At 57.8% G+C, this 16120-nt stretch overlaps 7 protein-coding genes across 7 annotated transcripts; 4 read left to right on the top strand and 3 right to left on the bottom strand.

Annotated features, from left to right (window-relative positions):
* The first annotated feature begins 270 nt into the window (after positions 1–270).
* Positions 271–1727, top strand: CDEST_12807 (Putative small ribosomal subunit protein uS8). Its single transcript, XM_062928963.1, has 2 exons — positions 271–451; positions 517–1727. Exon 2 carries the CDS (start codon positions 646–648, stop codon positions 1135–1137), a length of 492 nt encoding a protein of 163 aa, XP_062785014.1. The 5' UTR covers positions 271–451; positions 517–645; the 3' UTR covers positions 1138–1727.
* A 1-nt stretch (position 1728) lies between these two features.
* CDEST_12806 (uncharacterized protein) lies at positions 1729–4544 on the bottom strand. Its single transcript, XM_062928962.1, has 2 exons — positions 3587–4544; positions 1729–3405 (listed from the first exon to the last, which is right to left on the bottom strand). The coding sequence occupies exons 1-2, from the start codon at positions 3675–3677 to the stop codon at positions 1736–1738; spliced, it is 1761 nt and encodes a 586-aa protein (XP_062785013.1). The 5' UTR covers positions 3678–4544; the 3' UTR covers positions 1729–1735.
* Positions 4545–8215: 3671 nt separating this feature from the next.
* CDEST_12805 (Putative isocitrate/isopropylmalate dehydrogenase) lies at positions 8216–9657 on the top strand. Its single transcript, XM_062928961.1, has 2 exons — positions 8216–8332; positions 8409–9657. The coding sequence occupies exons 1-2, from the start codon at positions 8299–8301 to the stop codon at positions 9452–9454; spliced, it is 1080 nt and encodes a 359-aa protein (XP_062785012.1). The 5' UTR covers positions 8216–8298; the 3' UTR covers positions 9455–9657.
* Positions 9658–9761: 104 nt separating this feature from the next.
* Positions 9762–10251, top strand: CDEST_12804 (uncharacterized protein). Its single transcript, XM_062928960.1, has one exon. It carries the CDS (start codon positions 9831–9833, stop codon positions 10248–10250), a length of 420 nt encoding a protein of 139 aa, XP_062785011.1. The 5' UTR covers positions 9762–9830; the 3' UTR covers position 10251.
* A 669-nt stretch (positions 10252–10920) lies between these two features.
* CDEST_12803 (Putative small GTP-binding protein) lies at positions 10921–13446 on the bottom strand (the record flags this gene model as incomplete). The annotated part of the gene is made up of 2 exons (XM_062928959.1): positions 10921–10975; positions 11087–13446. 2 exons carry the CDS (start codon positions 13444–13446, stop codon positions 10921–10923), a joined length of 2415 nt encoding a protein of 804 aa, XP_062785010.1.
* Positions 13447–13821: 375 nt separating this feature from the next.
* On the bottom strand, positions 13822–15370 carry CDEST_12802 (Putative mycotoxin biosynthesis protein UstYa). Its single transcript, XM_062928958.1, has 3 exons — positions 14783–15370; positions 14334–14704; positions 13822–14264 (listed from the first exon to the last, which is right to left on the bottom strand). The coding sequence occupies exons 1-3, from the start codon at positions 15108–15110 to the stop codon at positions 14100–14102; spliced, it is 864 nt and encodes a 287-aa protein (XP_062785009.1). The 5' UTR covers positions 15111–15370; the 3' UTR covers positions 13822–14099.
* Positions 15238–15529, top strand: CDEST_12801 (uncharacterized protein; the record flags this gene model as incomplete). The annotated part of the gene is made up of 1 exon (XM_062928957.1): positions 15238–15529. Exon 1 carries the CDS (start codon positions 15272–15274, stop codon positions 15527–15529), a length of 258 nt encoding a protein of 85 aa, XP_062785008.1. The 5' UTR covers positions 15238–15271.
* Positions 15530–16120: the final 591 nt, after the last annotated feature.

Here is a 16120-nt window from a genome sequence, read left to right as displayed (position 1 = left end):
CAATCACGAGCCCCGGCCGGGGGTGACGAAGGGGGAAGAGGAAGTGACATGATAGACTGGAGTAGGGGACGCCTCTCCCCAGTTGGTCAATGGTCGGTTCCGTTCCCCTCCCCCTTGGCCGCCGAAGAGTGGGGCTATCCAACGCCGTGAAGCACGGACCCGGCTCGCTGGGCTTACAGCCCACTGATCCAGTGGGAGCACTAATTACCTGGGTACTGAGCACCGAGCACGCACCACTGCAGCCTTTCCTTAGTCATCATTCAACGTCGGTCCGCGCCTGGTGTCCAAAAATTTGGCGATAGCTTCCCTATCGCGATTGTTAGGTGAGCGGACCAATTCCTTGCGTGCAACTCCCGAGCCTCCCCCCTATAGCCGAAGCGCAGCACACTCCTTTTGCAGCACCGGCCCAACGTCCCATCTGTCTTGCAAGATTCCAATTGACACCGGTTCGGTACGGTCCATCCCTGTCAATTTGCGCCTACGAAGCCTAACCGGCTAACTAAACTGTCCTCATAGAATCCGCGACTGACCTCGATTCCTGCTGCGAAACCTTAACGAGCCGCCTCCCTCCATCTCCCTCCACGAACACCACCCCCAAACAATCTAAAAAGTTCCCGGGCCGACGGCTCAACCAACCACTTCAAAATGGGCGGCCTCATCAACGTGATCAACATGTGCTCCCACCTCCAAAACGCCTCCCGCGCGCGCCTCGGCATGACCTCGGTCATCAACACCAGGCAGAACCTCAACCTCGCCCTGGCCCTCCACCGCTCCGGTTTCATCTCCTCCCTGCACCGCGGCGGGCCGACCCCGCCCGCCCCGGAAGACATGAGCAAAGACCCGGAGCCCGTCACCTCGGCCAACGTCGCCACGCGCCGCCTCTGGCTCGGCCTCAAGTACTGGAACAACGAGCCCGTCCTCAAGGGCCTCCGCATCGTTACTAAACCCACGCGGCCCATCCGCGTCAGCATCGAGGACCTCGAGCTCGTCGTCCGCGGCTTCAACAGCAAGAACGGCCTCGTCAAGGGCCTCGTCCTCGGCGAGTGCCTCTTCCTCACCACCGACAGGGGCGTTCTGGAGGCGAGGGAAGCCCTCGCCAGGAAGGTTGGTGGCATGGTCCTGTGCCGTGCGAGATAAGTCGGGCCGGAAGAAGAGGAGCGGAAGGCGGTTGAATTAGAGCAAGGATGACCATGGCCACCACCCAAGGGATGCTCGGGCCTTGAGAGAGCAAAGAACAAGGAGTCTTTTGGGAATGGAAAGTGAAAAAAAAAATAAAAGACACCAAAAGGGCAGCGCCTCGAAGCCATCCCGCGGGAGCCCTGTAAGGAGTATTGTCCTCCGTATACTGTACAAAATCTGTATTCTAGAGAAGACATGAACACACCATTTTGCGCTTCTTCGTTTTGCGTTTCCATTTGACGGGTTGACACATCGTTAGCCAAGTACAATCTCGACAATCCACGACGGAGATCGTTGAACAGAGTCGTAGGCAACAACAACGAACTGTAAGGAATGCTATTGCGAGTTGTATTCATTCTCTATAACTAATTTTGAGTCCTGTACACCGGCCGGCTTCTCCCTCCCCACTCCGGAACCCGAATAAGAAAGAAAAAGGAAAAAAACTCTCCCAAACGAAGTTGTTTACGCCTTTCCCCCCCTCTCAATCGGTCAGGTATCATGGCACACCCCAATGGTTCTAAAATTGTACAGTCGCGGCCGCCACTCTTCAACTGGTTTATGCGGTCTCAGGCTTAACTTCTGAGGCCGCATCGCCGGGAGTGGGTGCGGGAGCCGCCGCCGCCGCCTTGTCCTCCGCCGCCTCCTTCTCATCGGCCAATAGCTCCTCAAACTCATCAGGGCTCTTAAGCTCGTGATCCTCGGCCTCTCCGTCCTTGAGCGAGAGCTCCTCAGTCTGCTGAGCGAGGGTATCGAACTCGTGCCCCTCGGCGCGCTCCTCGACAACGGCCGCAAGCTCAGGCGACGCAGCCGCGGTATCCTCAGCGGGAACCTGAGCCTCGGCCTCTTTCGAAGGGCTAGCATCGGCCTCCTCAACGATAGGCTCCGGCGTAACCGGGACCTTGGCCTCCGGGGTTCGGGGGGCCTCAGCCTGCTTGGCAAGCTCGACAGCCGCCTCTGCCGTCTCGACCTCGGCAGTCTCAGGCGCAACCTGCTTGATGGGAGCCTCCGCCTTCCTCATGAAGGGGCTTCCAGTGCGAGATGCCGCAGGTCTGGAAAGGGCCCTCTTGGGGCTCCTTGAGGCAGAAGACTTCTTGCCACTGCTGGGCCTTGCGCTCCGGCTTCTAGGAGGGGTGACGGGGGCCTTCTCAGTCAGCTTGGAGCTGGAGCTGGCTGTGGGGCGCATCATGCGTGCCAAGAAGCTCTCATCAACCTCTTTGTCCTTTTTGGTAATGGGTTGGTCCTGAAGGGGCTTCTTTGGGGGCGGTCCAACGCTGGGTCTGGTGCGGTTGATGACTGAGCTTTGGCGCTTGAGGGTCTTGGGGGCACCAGTCGCACTGGCTCTGCTAGCAGGACGGCCCTGGTTGCCGGAGGCGCGTGAGAGAGTCTCACGGGGAGCCTCCTTGACCTTGGAGACGGACGCAGCAGTTGGAGCCATAAGGGAAGCAGGCAGCTTCACAGGCTTTGTAGGCGACTTGACCTTGGGCTTAACAAAGCCTGTGCCGCCAGGGGAGACCTGGACAGGAGCAGGCTTCTTGTTCGATCCGGCAGGCTTCACACCCGACTTTGGTGTGGTTGTTGCTGTCTTCTTGGAAGTGTCTTGCTGAGGCTTGGGTGCAGTCTTGGCGCTGGCAGTTCCTGCAGTGGGTGCCTTTGCCGTTATGGGAGATCTAGTAGGCGTCTTTGCCCTTGTAATTGTAGCAGGAGGTGCCAACTTGGCAGGGACCTTCTTGGCAGCCTTTACAGAGTCTTTGGGGGCTGAGGTCTTGGGGGCCTTTGCTGGGGCTGCGCCATTGGAAATGGTGATGGTTTCGGGAGACTTTTCTGTCGGGTCGCCAGGCTGGAGCTCTGGTGTGGGTGTCTCAATATCGACATGCTTGTCGGGGTTGTGGCTTGGGTGGTCGGTCAAGGCCCCCAAGTTTTGCAGTACAGCCCCATTTATGGGCTTGTCTGCGTCTGGACGACGAGGGGACTCGGGAATGGGACTGCCAACGATGTTGGTCTTATAGCCGCCGGAGGTGTCCTCGGTGGCCATGGTCTTATCCGAAAGGCCAGATACGGATGCTTCACCTTCGGTGTGGCTGCTGAGCCGTCGCTGGGACAAGCTACCGCTCGAATCGTTGCTGGGATCTCGTCGAAGACCCATTCGTCCGTCCTTTTCGATGGCCACAAAGCTGGTTCGGATTTTGGAAAGGGGACGGGCGGAAGGAGGAGGGGTTTCGGTGCCGTCTGCAGAAGAATTTCAGTCAGCAGAGCTCCAGAGACAAGAGCAAACAGGCGATGTTTGTGGGATGACTGGGCAAGGCAGCTGCTACCATGTGTTTGCGTGAGGAAAATGTGTCAAGAAGGAGACATCTCCGACTTGCAGCTGCACCCGTGGATCGGGCTGGCCATGGACAGGTGGACTTACTGGAAGAGAGACCGGGAGACCTTCCGCGATCGGGGGGACTCGAATCGGCCTTTTGCTCGAACATGGCCCGGAGATTCTTGACGGCCGACATGGCTGCAGTGCTGAGTCGCCACCGAGCGACTGGATTCGGGTGCAAGCGCTGGGGACCGCAAGGGATGAGGGGGAGAGTTGGAAGTCGCGACGACGCGGATCAAGGTTGAGGAAAGAAACGGCGGTGGGACGCGGGCGCGCAAAAAAAAGGTGCGACACGATAGGTAGGTTGGCTACGGCAGTTGACTCGGAACGGGCGTGTTTCCAGAGCTTAAGCGCATGCCGAGTCTGTCGTTGCGTCTTTCGGACGAGTCGGAGGGCAAGCACGAAGTCGCGACACACAAGCTTGCTGAGGGAGGAGTTTCGAGATGTGCGGGCGGGAGTAATTTCGTCGGCGGTGTGTCACTGCAGCGAGGCAGCCGGCCTTGACGTGTGTGTGTGTGTGTATGTATGTGTATATTGGAGTTTGTGGACGAGGTTGGATGGAGAGGATTGGCGAGTTGCTATGACAGCTGGAGATGCATGATCGACAACAGCGAGATTCAAGCAGAGCAGCGTAGACAGGGAGGAGAAGGAGGAGGTTGCAGCTGCGGCGTGGGCGTGGGCGTGAGTGTAAATGTAAATGGTTGAGCGTTGTTGTGTTGTTTGTATGTCTCAGCCAGAGTCTCGTCCGTCTCCAGGCCTCGGTGGGCACGTTTGTCCGTGGTTGCAGTCGTCTCGACACAAGCTGTAGTAGCGTCACAGGCGGAAGTGAGTTGCAAGGGAGAAGTTGCAGAGAGTAACAGTCGAGACGAGTCGGTCGGGGAATCAGGACGTGGAGCGGAGCAGAACAGAGCAGAGCAGAGAACAGACTCGGACAGAAGACAAGCGGACAGACGGACGGACTTCAGATGAAGGTCGAGAGGTGGTTCGAGAAGGGGAAGTGAGGTTGCTGTCCTTCAGGGCTGGCATTTAAATTACGGGCACCCCATAATCATATTCATAATCCGAACGGGAAAGGGACCGGGTCGATGGACGATGAAGCGGGAGGCCACTCGTTTACCTGTTGGAGCTTTGAATTCTGTCCTATCCTTTTACCTTTTACATTCATATTGCCTACCCATGTATTACCTAGGTACCGCAACAGTTTGCCCCCCTCCTGTCCTCCAGCACCAATCTTGTCTCTGCGCTGCGAGTGACTACTGACTGGTGATGCACCGTCCACGAGAGAGTGAGAGAGAGAGAGGGGGGGTATGCGAGCGATTCAGGGGTTCCCATGGATGCACATGCTCATTCTGCTACTACGCTACGCTAACGAACGGATACAAACACTAACACCACCAAACCGTCCCGGCGCCGGTTGGTCGAGCGCACGGAGATGCTGCAGCTAAGAGCTCCAAGTCGCGTCCCCAATGTAATGTAGGTACCTCGCCGCGTGTTGCAGTAGGTCAGGTACCGATCGACCGACAGACTGATGGAGTGGACCCCTTTTGTGCAAAACAATGGGTGGGTTATGCATCTCGACGTTCTGGTGTAAGTGGACAGACATGTGCGCGCTACAGGCTACAGCTGCCACCTGGACATTCCCGCGCCCCGTCCCTCGTCTCGCTTGTCGAAATCGCCTGCAGGGGGGACCTCAAGGTGGGAGATCCATTGGCCCAGGGTGTCGTTTGATTTTCTGTCATGGTTCTGGAAGAAGCTCATTAACGGGCAACGGTTCGCCACTGTCGCCTTTCTGAAGCCCTTCTCGGTGCCTGCCATCTGCCATTTGTCATCTGCCATACGGACGACTGGCTGTGTGACTCTTGATTTCGTCAATTTGGGGTGGGTGGTGATAGGCCCCGGGATCTCATTACAGAGTACGGAGCAACACCCTCTACGACCCCCTTTTTTTTCTCGTCTGCTCCGTCTTCCCGCTCTCTCTCCCTCTTTTTCTGTCGAGTCGAGTCGTCAGACATCCCCAAGAGACAGGCGGAGGCTAGTGACTGGCCCCAAACCCCTCAAGCCCCCAATGGTCAATAGAAATGGCAGGCAGGCCTTCACTTCTCAAACTGGGTCGCGATGTGAATGGTGTCAGTACTCTGTATAGACCAGCCAAGCCGGGTTGAATATGGGAGAGATAGAGAGAAGAAAACGCCGGTGACAAAATCTGTAACTCGCAGTCTGGCCAACGCCAGAACGCGCTAGCTGAGACGCGACAACGGACCGTTGCGCTACGGTAGGTGTCGTCTTGTGTCGTGTTAGTGTTGCGTCGAGGCGGCATCAAACGGTCTCCCATCCTCTTTCTTTGTTCTCTCTGGCAACAGTCCCTTCTCCGATCCCCTAGTATCCTGCCGCTATTCAAAAAATCATCTATATTGACTAACTTCAATGATACTGGCCAACCCTTGTCCTGTCTTTAATTTCATCTCTAACCCCGTCTCTCATCATTCGTCACCTATTGTGGGTAGTAGCAAGTGCGGAAGTGTACAGTTCTAGCCACCGTCCTGACAATGCTTGTCCTCTTACACTTCGTTTCGGATCTGCCGCGCTGCTTATTCTTCTTCTTCCAACTTCTTGATGGCACCCTCGACTACATCGATATCCTCAAAAGGTTGCCACCCGTGGAATTCGTGGTTTTCGTCTGCATTTTGTCCATCGGGTTCGGGGATCGACCTACCTGGAATCCCAACAGCGCCAAGCGTTTGGGTCATCAGACACATGCGGTGTCGAGGTCAACATTGAGTGCCTTTCCTAAGACCGTCTTCTTGACGCAGCCGTCAACGTGCAGTATCATCGCTTTAATATCCTCCAGGCGTTGAAGCCCGACATCCAAGCCGTCCAAACACGCTGGCTTAGTCTTCGTGGGAGGTCAGGAGTCAGTATGGAATTGTTCATCTCGCGAAGAAATGAATACTCGTCGCCCATTTGGTCTGCGTCGAAGGATTTCAATATCTGCTCCGAGGCGGAGACGGGAGAAGAGGCAGGGTCAGGGTTGTTGGACTATGGGGGCCTTGCTGGGCGAGACGCCGGCAGCAATGTGATTTCCCCATATTTTTGGGGACGAGTCTTTAGGTGTCCTACTGGCTACCCATCTGAGTTTTTCCCTCACAGTATCCGTATCCGTACTCTGTCTGTACCATCTATTCTGAACTGACTTGTATGATCTTGAGCCTCATTCTTACTATTCTAAACGCCGTCTCTAGTCTTTGCTCTGCTGTTGTCTCTGATCCTATCCCCCATCGCGTCCCAAACCCCTGTCATCTCTCTATAGGAACCCTTTCCTCCAACTTTCTAAGAAATAGCGGCAGCATGCCAGAAGGGAGGAGAAGGGCCCTAGCTTTTTTATTCTCCTAGTCTTTCATCTTTCTCCTGCTGCTCTGCAAAGACGGAAGCTACTAATGCACGGTCTCCTGTTTCAGAGCACTTTCCCCAAGCCCCTATCCACTTTATGCACAGGCGGTAGCTGCATCTGGTCTGGTTTACCGCCTTTTGCCGCTTACCGTACAAGCCAAAGTGCCGTGGGCCAAAGTGGCCAGGGCCTTTATCCAAAGACATAATATATTGTCCAGGTCAAGAACGGAGGGTGCTGTAGACGGGTCCCAAGGGCAAATTTTTCGCTGTTGTTGACTTGACATGCCCGGCTCGTTTTGCTAACATCGATAGCTCGTGCTGCTCCGGCAACTTGAAGTTTCCCCCCACTCCATAAAACCTCTCACTCAGTCTTTCCATGGCGCGAGACTGAGGAGAAGGTCGTGTATCTGGAACACGTCCCCTTTTTTCTCTCGTCTTCCTCAAGCCTGCCACCACCCGCCAAACGGGTGCGGGACAAAAACATCCTCTCTCATTTCGGGACAACTATAGCTTCTGGGGGGTCCTATGAGGGGGAAGGGGGGGAGGAAGCTCCCGTCTTTCTGGAAGCTCATTCTCGAGGACCAACCGGCGAGAAAATGGCCCCCAAACCCGGTTCTTCCCTGCTGCTGACTGCCCTCTCCAGCACGCTAGGGACCGCAGAATGTGGGGAGGCGAGAATCATCCCCCCTCCTCAGGCTCTTGTTGAGACTTCTCGGGCTGCTCAGGCCTTCATAGCCCATGCATGCATGGGCCACGTCGTCTTCACAGTTTTCTTCTCATCGGCAATTTCTTTCTTCAACGTTGCTGTTTCCCCGGTCCGCGCCGGCTGGTATGAGTACCTTGCCTGTGGCCCGGGTACCTGGGCACTACTCTCTGTGACCGAATGAGAATGCCGCTGTGGCTACAAGGTCGTCGTCTCAGGACTAACTAACAGCTTATGGAACGCCCGAGGCCCCCCCCCAAAACGAGCCCCCAGGGCTTAACACGATGCGGGAACAAATGTCGTCCATCCTGTGTCGTCAACGCGCCTCTGAACGTGCTGTGCATCCCGATGCAGCCGTAAATTGACGGAATGACGCCCAGTCAGGCGCATTCAGAAGCTCCGATGTATCTTTTAGGCCCAATCACATAATAAGGATACTTGACAGCTCCGCATCGCGGCTGCACGGTGAAAAGAATCCGGGGGGGACGTGCCAACGTCGACTGCCCGTTGGTCGCTCGCCGATCGGTCCTCGGTGTGGCAGCCCCGACCTCCGATATCGACCGTGGGGATTTTTTTTTGCTGCGATTCATTTCCTCGGGTACCTTTGTCTGGCCTCTCGATCAACCCACCCTAAACAGCTCTCAACTTCAACGCCAGACGCCAATTGATGCCCGCCATGTCTGTCAGAACCCTGCGAATCGGTGAGACCACTTCCAAAACCCCTAATGGACCTTATCGTCATCCAATGCCCCTCCGTCTAACACCACCACTGCGCAGGTCTCATCCCCGGTGATGGCATCGGCAAGGAGGTCATCCCCGCCGGTCGCCGCATCCTTGAAGCCCTCCCATCCTACCTTGGCCTCAAGTTCGAGTTCACCGACCTCAAGGCCGGCTTCGAGACGTTCGAGCAGACCGGCGCCGCCCTCCCCGACAAGACGGTCGAGATCCTCAAGAAGGAGTGCGATGGCGCCCTTTTCGGCGCCGTCTCCTCCCCGACAAACGCCGTCAAGGGCTACTCCTCCCCCATCGTCGCCCTCCGCAAGAAGCTCGACCTCTACGCCAACGTCCGCCCCGTCAAGACCGTCCTGACCGCCGCCAAGCCCATCGACATGGTTATCGTTCGCGAGAACACCGAGGACCTGTACGTCAAGGAGGAGAAGACCTACGATGGCCCCAACGGCAAGGTCGCTGAGGCCATCAAGCGCATCAGCGAGCGCGCCTCCCACCGCATCGCCGCCATGGCCGGCGACATCGCCCTGCGCCGCCAGAAGATCCGCGACGCCGGCGCCGCCAGCATCCACAAGTCCCCTCTCGTCACCATCACCCACAAGTCCAACGTCCTCTCCCAGACCGACGGTCTCTTCCGCGCCACCTCCAAGCTTGCCCTCTCCGACCCCCGTTTCGCCTCCGTCGCCGTCGAGGAGCAGATTGTCGACTCCATGGTCTACAAGCTCTTCCGCCAGCCCGAGGACTACGACGTCATCGTCGCCCCCAACCTGTACGGTGACATCCTCTCCGACGGCGCCGCCGCCCTCGTCGGCTCCCTCGGCCTCGTTCCCAGTGCCAACGTCGGCGAGGGCTTCGCCATCGGCGAGCCCTGCCACGGCAGCGCCCCGGACATCCAGGGCCAGAACATCGCCAACCCCATCGCCACCCTCCGCAGCGCCGCCCTCATGCTCGAGTTCCTCAACGAGGAGACCGCCGCCGCCAAGATCTACGCCGCTGTCGACGCCAACCTCGAGGAGGGCAAGCTCCTCAGCCCCGACCTGGGCGGTACCGCCAAGACCGACGAGGTTGTCGAGGACATTCTCCGCAGACTCTAGAGATGTCGGCATGAGATTATGTAAGAGCGAGTGAGAGAGAAAGGGCAAGAGTGAGAAGAGATGTGAGGAAAGGGCACCCTTGTATGGGGACTGAACACGACAGTCGAACGTGGCGGCAGCTACGCCCCTTGATACCTAACATTTTACCAAAAGCACATGTTTCTGATCTACTTGTTCTCGCCTTCTTCATGCTCAAAAGTGACAACGGGTTGATACCTTCCGCACAGGGAAGATATTTGATTCACATGGTGAACGGCACAGTGGCGGAACCCAAAATAGGTATTGTTCCTCCAAAGTGTGCCGATGGCAGATTTGCCCTGTTCCTCCGAAACTGCCATTCCATCCACGGCATCCTAGAACCAACTCTCCCACATGTATGGCCCCCATACCCGACAACGAGAGAAACATGGCCTCCTCCACCGGAATCCCCTCGTCGCCGAGCCGAGCCAGCAAGAGCACCAGCCTCCGCGGCCTCTGGTCAGACACGCAGTCCAATCTCGCCCACCTCCTACGCGCCAATCCCACCCACAGCCCACCGTCCTCGGGAAGGTCCACCGTGTCCAGGTCCAGCAGCGCGATTCGCTTCGAAATCAGCCTGCCGCGCCGGCCCGGCATTCCCGCCCCGCGATGCTGCAGCAAGGGCACTTTCGTCGTCATCGCCTGCCCGCCCTTGGCGGTCTACCGCATGTACCACGATTGGAACGACAGGAGAGTATGGCTCGCAGTGGCGCTGACGCTGGGAGGCTGGATTCCTGGCGTGGTTTGTGAGTGCCCATGCGGATGGAAATTTGTTTAGGGAGTGAGTGAAAGGATAGGAAACGGGATGCTGACAAGGGAAGACGCGCTTCTTGTTCATTCGGCGCGTCTGACGTCGCCGTACTACTGGCATACCGCCGAGAGGTCTACCTCCGTCGCGGCCCAGGGTTCGAGCAGGCGTCCTTCGAAGCCGTCGAGAATGATGGATTGTCAGGCCGCGTAGGGAGAAGGAAGCAAGAAAAAGGAATAGCGCTTGATGAGGAGTTGTGGCGGCGTATGCCACATCCTGCACACGTTGAGGCAGCACGCCAACGAAACCAGACCACGACACGATACCACGACGACACCGGCAAAGGATGGGAGAGAAGGCGAGGTTTGTATTTGTTCAAAAAAGTCTAGTTTCGATCATGAATCACGTGCTCCCTACCAACCTTGCTCTTTTGGTACAAAGGTATGCTGGAAGGTGATGTTGCTTTTTACGTCCAGGTTCCAACAATGAGCCCAGACATGACATTAGATATACATGTACATAGTACGCCCGCCCAAGGAGGCACATGTACGGCCGCGGGCCCGTCTCGTTTCGGATGGGGGGGAGGGCGGCTCGGGTGTTGATACACGACACTCGGTGTCATTGGTTGTGTCACGCTTCGACGTGAAGAAGGAGAAGGTTTCCTTCCCCCTTCATGGGGGGATCGGCTTTCATGCGTGGCTTATTTGGTACGCTTGGCCTCCAACTCCTTCTCGTAGGCGGCGCAAAGCTCCTTTCTGTACAACTGTTAGCAATCGACCAATACACGACACACACACACACACACACACACACACACACACACACACACACAAGTCAAGAGACGGGAAAGCAAACTGGGAACGTACTGAAGATGAGGAGGAGCCGGGGCGTAGTGGCTGAACTCCATACCGAACTCGCCCTTGCCCTGGGTGGCGGCGCGAAGCTGGGAGCTGAAGCCGAACATGGCGTTCAGGCTGCAGTCGCAGATGAGGGTGAAGTCCTCGGTGCCGACCTCGGTGTCGTGGATGGTGGCGTTGCGCTTGTTCATGAGCATGATGATGTTGCCCTGGAACTCGTTGGGCGCGGTGATGGTAGTCTTCATGAGGGGCTCGAGGACCTGGCCGCCGGCCTCGTTGAAGGCCTTGCGGAAGGCCATCTGGGTCGCGAGGTTGAAGGCGAAGTCGGACGAGTCGGTGACGTGGGTGGAGCCGTCGTTGACGACCATCTTGGTGCCGATGACCTTGTGGCCCAGGAGCGGGCCCTTGTTGGAGGCCTCCTCGAAGCCCTTGCCGCAGGCGGTGATGTACTTGTCGGGGATGGTGCCGCCGACGACCTGGGTCTCGAACAGGTTGTTCTCCGGGTCCTCAAAGGGCTCGATCCAGCCGGCGACGCGGGCGTAGTCACCGGGGCCGCCGGTCTGGCGGCGGAGGAGGAAGTCGTACTCGGCCTTGCGGGAGATGGTCTCGCGGTAGGCGACGCGGGGCTTGCCCGTCTCGCAGTCGACCTTGTACTCGCGGCGCAGGCGCTCGACGTAGATCTCGAGGTGCAGCTCGCCCATGCCCGAGATGATGGTCTCCTCGGACTCCTCGTCAACGTGCAGGCGGAAGGTCGGGTCCTCGCGCTGGAAGCGGTTCATGGCCTTGGAGAAGTTGTCGGCGTCGCTGCTGCGCTTGGGCTTGATGGACAGCGACATGACGGCGTCCGGGACGAACATGGAGGACATGGTGTAGGGCAGGTTGCCGTCGGTGAAGGTGTCGCCGGAGGCGCAGTCGACGCCGAAGACGGCGCAGATCTCGCCGGCTCCGACCTCGTTGACGTCCTCCATCTCGTTGGAGTGCATGCGGACGATGCGGGGGATGCGGACCTTCTTGTCGGTGCGGGAGTTGAAGAGGTAGGTGCCCTTGCGGAGCTTGCCCTGGTAGACGCGGATGTAGGTGAGCTGGCCGTAGTTGTTCTCCTCGAGCTTGAAGGCGAGGCCGACGAAGGGCAGCGAGTTGTAGGGCACGAGCTTAACGACGGCCTCATCGCGCTTCTTGTCGAGGGCCTTGTTCTCGACCTCGGACGGGTTGGGGAGGTAGTCGCAGACGGCGTCGAGCACGGTCTGGATACCCTTGTTGGCGAGGGCGGAGCCCATCATGACGGGGGAGAACTTGAGAGCGATGGTGGAGCGGCGGATGGCGGCCTTGATCTGGAGGTTGGTCGGGACCTTCTCGTCGAGGAAGAGCTCGGCCATCTCATCGTCGACGTCGGCGAGCTTCTCGATGAGCTCCTGGCGCTTCTCCTCGACAAGGTCGTGGTAGTTGCCGGGGAGGACGTCGGTCGTGCGGACGATGGTGCCGCGGGGGCCCTCGAAGTAGTAAGCCTTCTTCTCGATCAGGTCGATGACGCCCTCGAACTCGTTCTCGGCGCCGATGGGGACCTGGATGGCGGCGGCGGGGATCTTGAGCTTGCTGTTGATCTGCTCGACGGCCTTCCAGGGGTTGGCGCCCATGCGGTCCATCTTGTTCACGAAGCTGATGCGGGGGACGTTGTAGCGCTTCATCTGGCGGTCGACGGTGATGGTCTGACTCTGGACGCCCGAGACGGCGCACAGGATCATGACGGCGCCGTCGAGCACGCGCAGAGCACGCTCGACCTCGATAGTGAAGTCGATGTGGCCGGGGGTGTCGATGATGTTGATGTGGTAGGTTTCCTCTTTTCCGTTTTCCGTCTTCTTCCAGTCGGCGAAGGTGGCGGCCGACTGGATGGTGATGCCCTTCTCTCGCTCGAGGTCCATCGAGTCCATCTTGGCGCCGACCGAGTCCTTGCCGCGAACCTCGTGGATGGCGCTGATGCGGCCCGAATAGAACAGCACGCGCTCCGTAGCCGTCGTCTTGCCGCTGTCGATGTGGGCGGCGATGCCGATGTTGCGCACGCGCGATAGACGCTTCGCCTCTTCGGGGCTCATCTTGGCGGCGACGAGCTCGGGGGTGAGGGTGGAGGCGTTGTCCTGCGCCAGCTTCAGGGCCTCGGCGGCGGCCTCAGCGGATCTGACCGCGGTGGTCGTCGCGAAGGTGCGTCTGGCGGCCTGGCCCATCTTCCATGCGGCGGGGGTCGTCATCGAAGGGGTTGTCGAGGGCTTCTGGACGCTGGCGGCGAAGCTAAAGTGTCGCGCATCCCGGCTTTGGGGCTTTGCGCCTGTGAAAAGCCCGCCATTCGGCACTCTGATGGCCCTGGGAGCCCTCATTGTGACCAATGTTTCGCGGACGGGGAATCGAACAAAAAGCAGGTGAAATGGAAAAGAAGGGGAGTGGGAATTACAAGAAAAGGGAGCCGGGATCCATTTGGGGACAGGATGGTCTGATAGGGAGGGTCGGCGTCTTTTTTTTTTTTTTTTCCGCTCGTCTCTCGCAGCGAAACTTTTTTCCCCGGCAGGGGTCCGGCTTCGCGCCGCCGCGAAGGCACGTGTTTTCGTGAAGAAGTGGAGCGTTGTTGGCCGTGAACGAATCATGAGAGCGGAATTACACCGGCCGGGCTCATGGCGGGCACCAGACAATAGCGGACGGGGCACATTTGCAAATTGACCTGTCATCACAGCGCATTGGAGCATTGCTATTCCGTACCTTCACTATGAAGACAGCTACCTAGCTATCTTACCATCATACTTATGATGACGTTCTTTCTGCCCCTGTCAAGTCATGGAATATGGTATTGTCAGAATTCAATGTGCTAGTACAAAGATATGACCATCGACGAAGCCTTTTAATGGTTAGTCTCGTCTCGCCGAAGGATCGCAGTTTCCTGCTGCGTGATGGATATACCCTCCTAAACGCCATGCACAACTATGCGTACAAAACAAACCAACGAGGCCCAGCCAAACTGCCGCTCTACGGTTTTCATTCAGATCCAGTGGTCATCCAGCGCTCTGTTCTTGTCAAGGTAGTCGTAGACCTGCGTGTAGTCCCTGCAGACATGCTTCGCATCCCACCCGTCACTACCGGTGAACCCCTCGGGGAAGGTCGTTTGCGTGCCCTCCAGCGCAACGTCGCCAGCGCACATGATGGCCTGCCATAAAAACAGTCAGTCGTCGTCTCGGAAACAATTTTGCGAAAGCACTTGTGTAAGCACACTCACCTGCCGGAGGTACTCGAAGCAGTGCTGCAGGTGCCACGGCCCTTCGGCGCCCTTGGTGCCGTCGGGGATGTGGGAGTGCATGTCGACGGCGGCGCTGCCGTTGACGGCGAGCCCCGCGTAGCTCTCGAGGATCGCGTACAAGCAGTGCAGCTGGTGCGTCATGGACGTTGTGAAGACGGTGCGCGGCGCGAACTCGGGCAGCGGCACGGGGAGGTTATCGTGTGCGGCCGGGTCTTGCATGACGACGTAGCCCAGGCCCCTGGGCACGATGGATAACCAGTTCTCCTGAATCGAGGCGTTGGTGAAGAGCTTCTTGGGGTCGTCGGGGACGAAGTCGGTTGTTGGGTGGAACGTCGTGATTTGCTGGGTGACTGCGCCGTCATCAGTCCAGTTCTGTGCCTTCTGTTGCCCCGCCCAATGGAAGCGGCGGAGACGACATCGTCACTTACACTCTGGCGCGAAGCCTGTAAGGTCGCCCACGGGCTCGAGACGCTTGTCGCGGGGCGCCGGCTGCATTTCCCTTCGCTCTAGTAGGAGGCCGACGATGACGAAGAGCATCAGGGTATCGACGAGCCCGCGCCAGCGCTGAAAGAAGCCACAGATCCTCGTGCATCGACTCGGTTGTGTTGTCGGCCGCCCAGCCTCGATATCCGCACGCTTCCACTGCTGCTTGCCGCCGTCCTCGCTGAGGAGCGACACGCTGACCTCGGTCATGGAATCATCGTGGATTTCGGCCTCTCGATGGGCGTCGGAGTATAGCGCATCCTGGGGCTTCATGTCGGCTCGTTCGTCACTCACACGGTTTCAGTGGGATGGCGAAAGAGAAGAGAGACGAACAAGGCGTGAACCGGCCAGCCTTCAGATTAACAGAATGATTAGATGCAAGTATGTATGGACGAACAGCCAACTCCCAGAAACCTCGGACTACGTAGAAAGCTATGCCCGCAACAACTGAAGGTGTGCCACCACCGGCCCAGAACCCTCGACGTGAAACAGCGACAGCTGACCTCGAGGGCGGCGGCGCATGGCTGGCGCTGGGCAGTGGTGGTGATCTGAAGGGCTTCCGACACTCTGTGTCTGAGGTGAGCGGAGCGTGGGAGAGAGTTTGGGAATGTGGACCGTGCGCCAATGTGGTGGAGCTTCCTCTGCTTCCTTCAGACATTGCGTTGATTACGGCTGTCTGTCCAAAAGGATAAACATAACGATTCTAAAATACAGAGCAGACCCTATCTATGGCAGAGGCAGCTCACAAAAGAGATAGAGGGGAGGTGGTAAGACTCTGCTGCAACAAATGGCAAAAGAACTGACAACTGTGAGATTCGAACTCACGCCTCTTTCGAGACCAGAATACTCATCCGCTGGAACGGATGAAGCTATCGCTTGAGTCTGGCGCCTTAGACCGCTCGGCCAAGTTGCCCTTGAATGGGTGAAATGGCATCACTACAGAATAACAATCCTTGTCCAGAAGCGCGCCCAGAACCATCTTGGAAAATCGCCCACAGCGTTCCCACTCATCCCTCTGAGCTGAGCCGAGCTGACAGAGGCAACAAATAAGCTACGGGTTGGCTTTCGGGATCACCGCTTCTCATCCTTGGCACTATTCCAACTTAAAATCAAGAGTAACCTTTCCTGAGGTTCCGCTCGTCTTCCCACCTCTCTCCCTCAAACCAGATCATGAGTGAATTGAACTAAGAGGAATAGCATCCTTATCTCCCATCTGCTCTCCTATCGTGTCCAACAAGCCGCCCCGTCTCGTCTCGGAGTGGATCCCGGCCTCGGCGATTACC

The sequence above is a fragment of the Colletotrichum destructivum genome, chromosome 8 (assembly GCF_034447905.1).
Source record: "Colletotrichum destructivum chromosome 8, complete sequence".
NCBI classification, from domain to species: Eukaryota; Fungi; Ascomycota; class Sordariomycetes; order Glomerellales; family Glomerellaceae; genus Colletotrichum; species Colletotrichum destructivum.
This window is presented reverse-complemented; position numbering and strand designations above follow the sequence as displayed.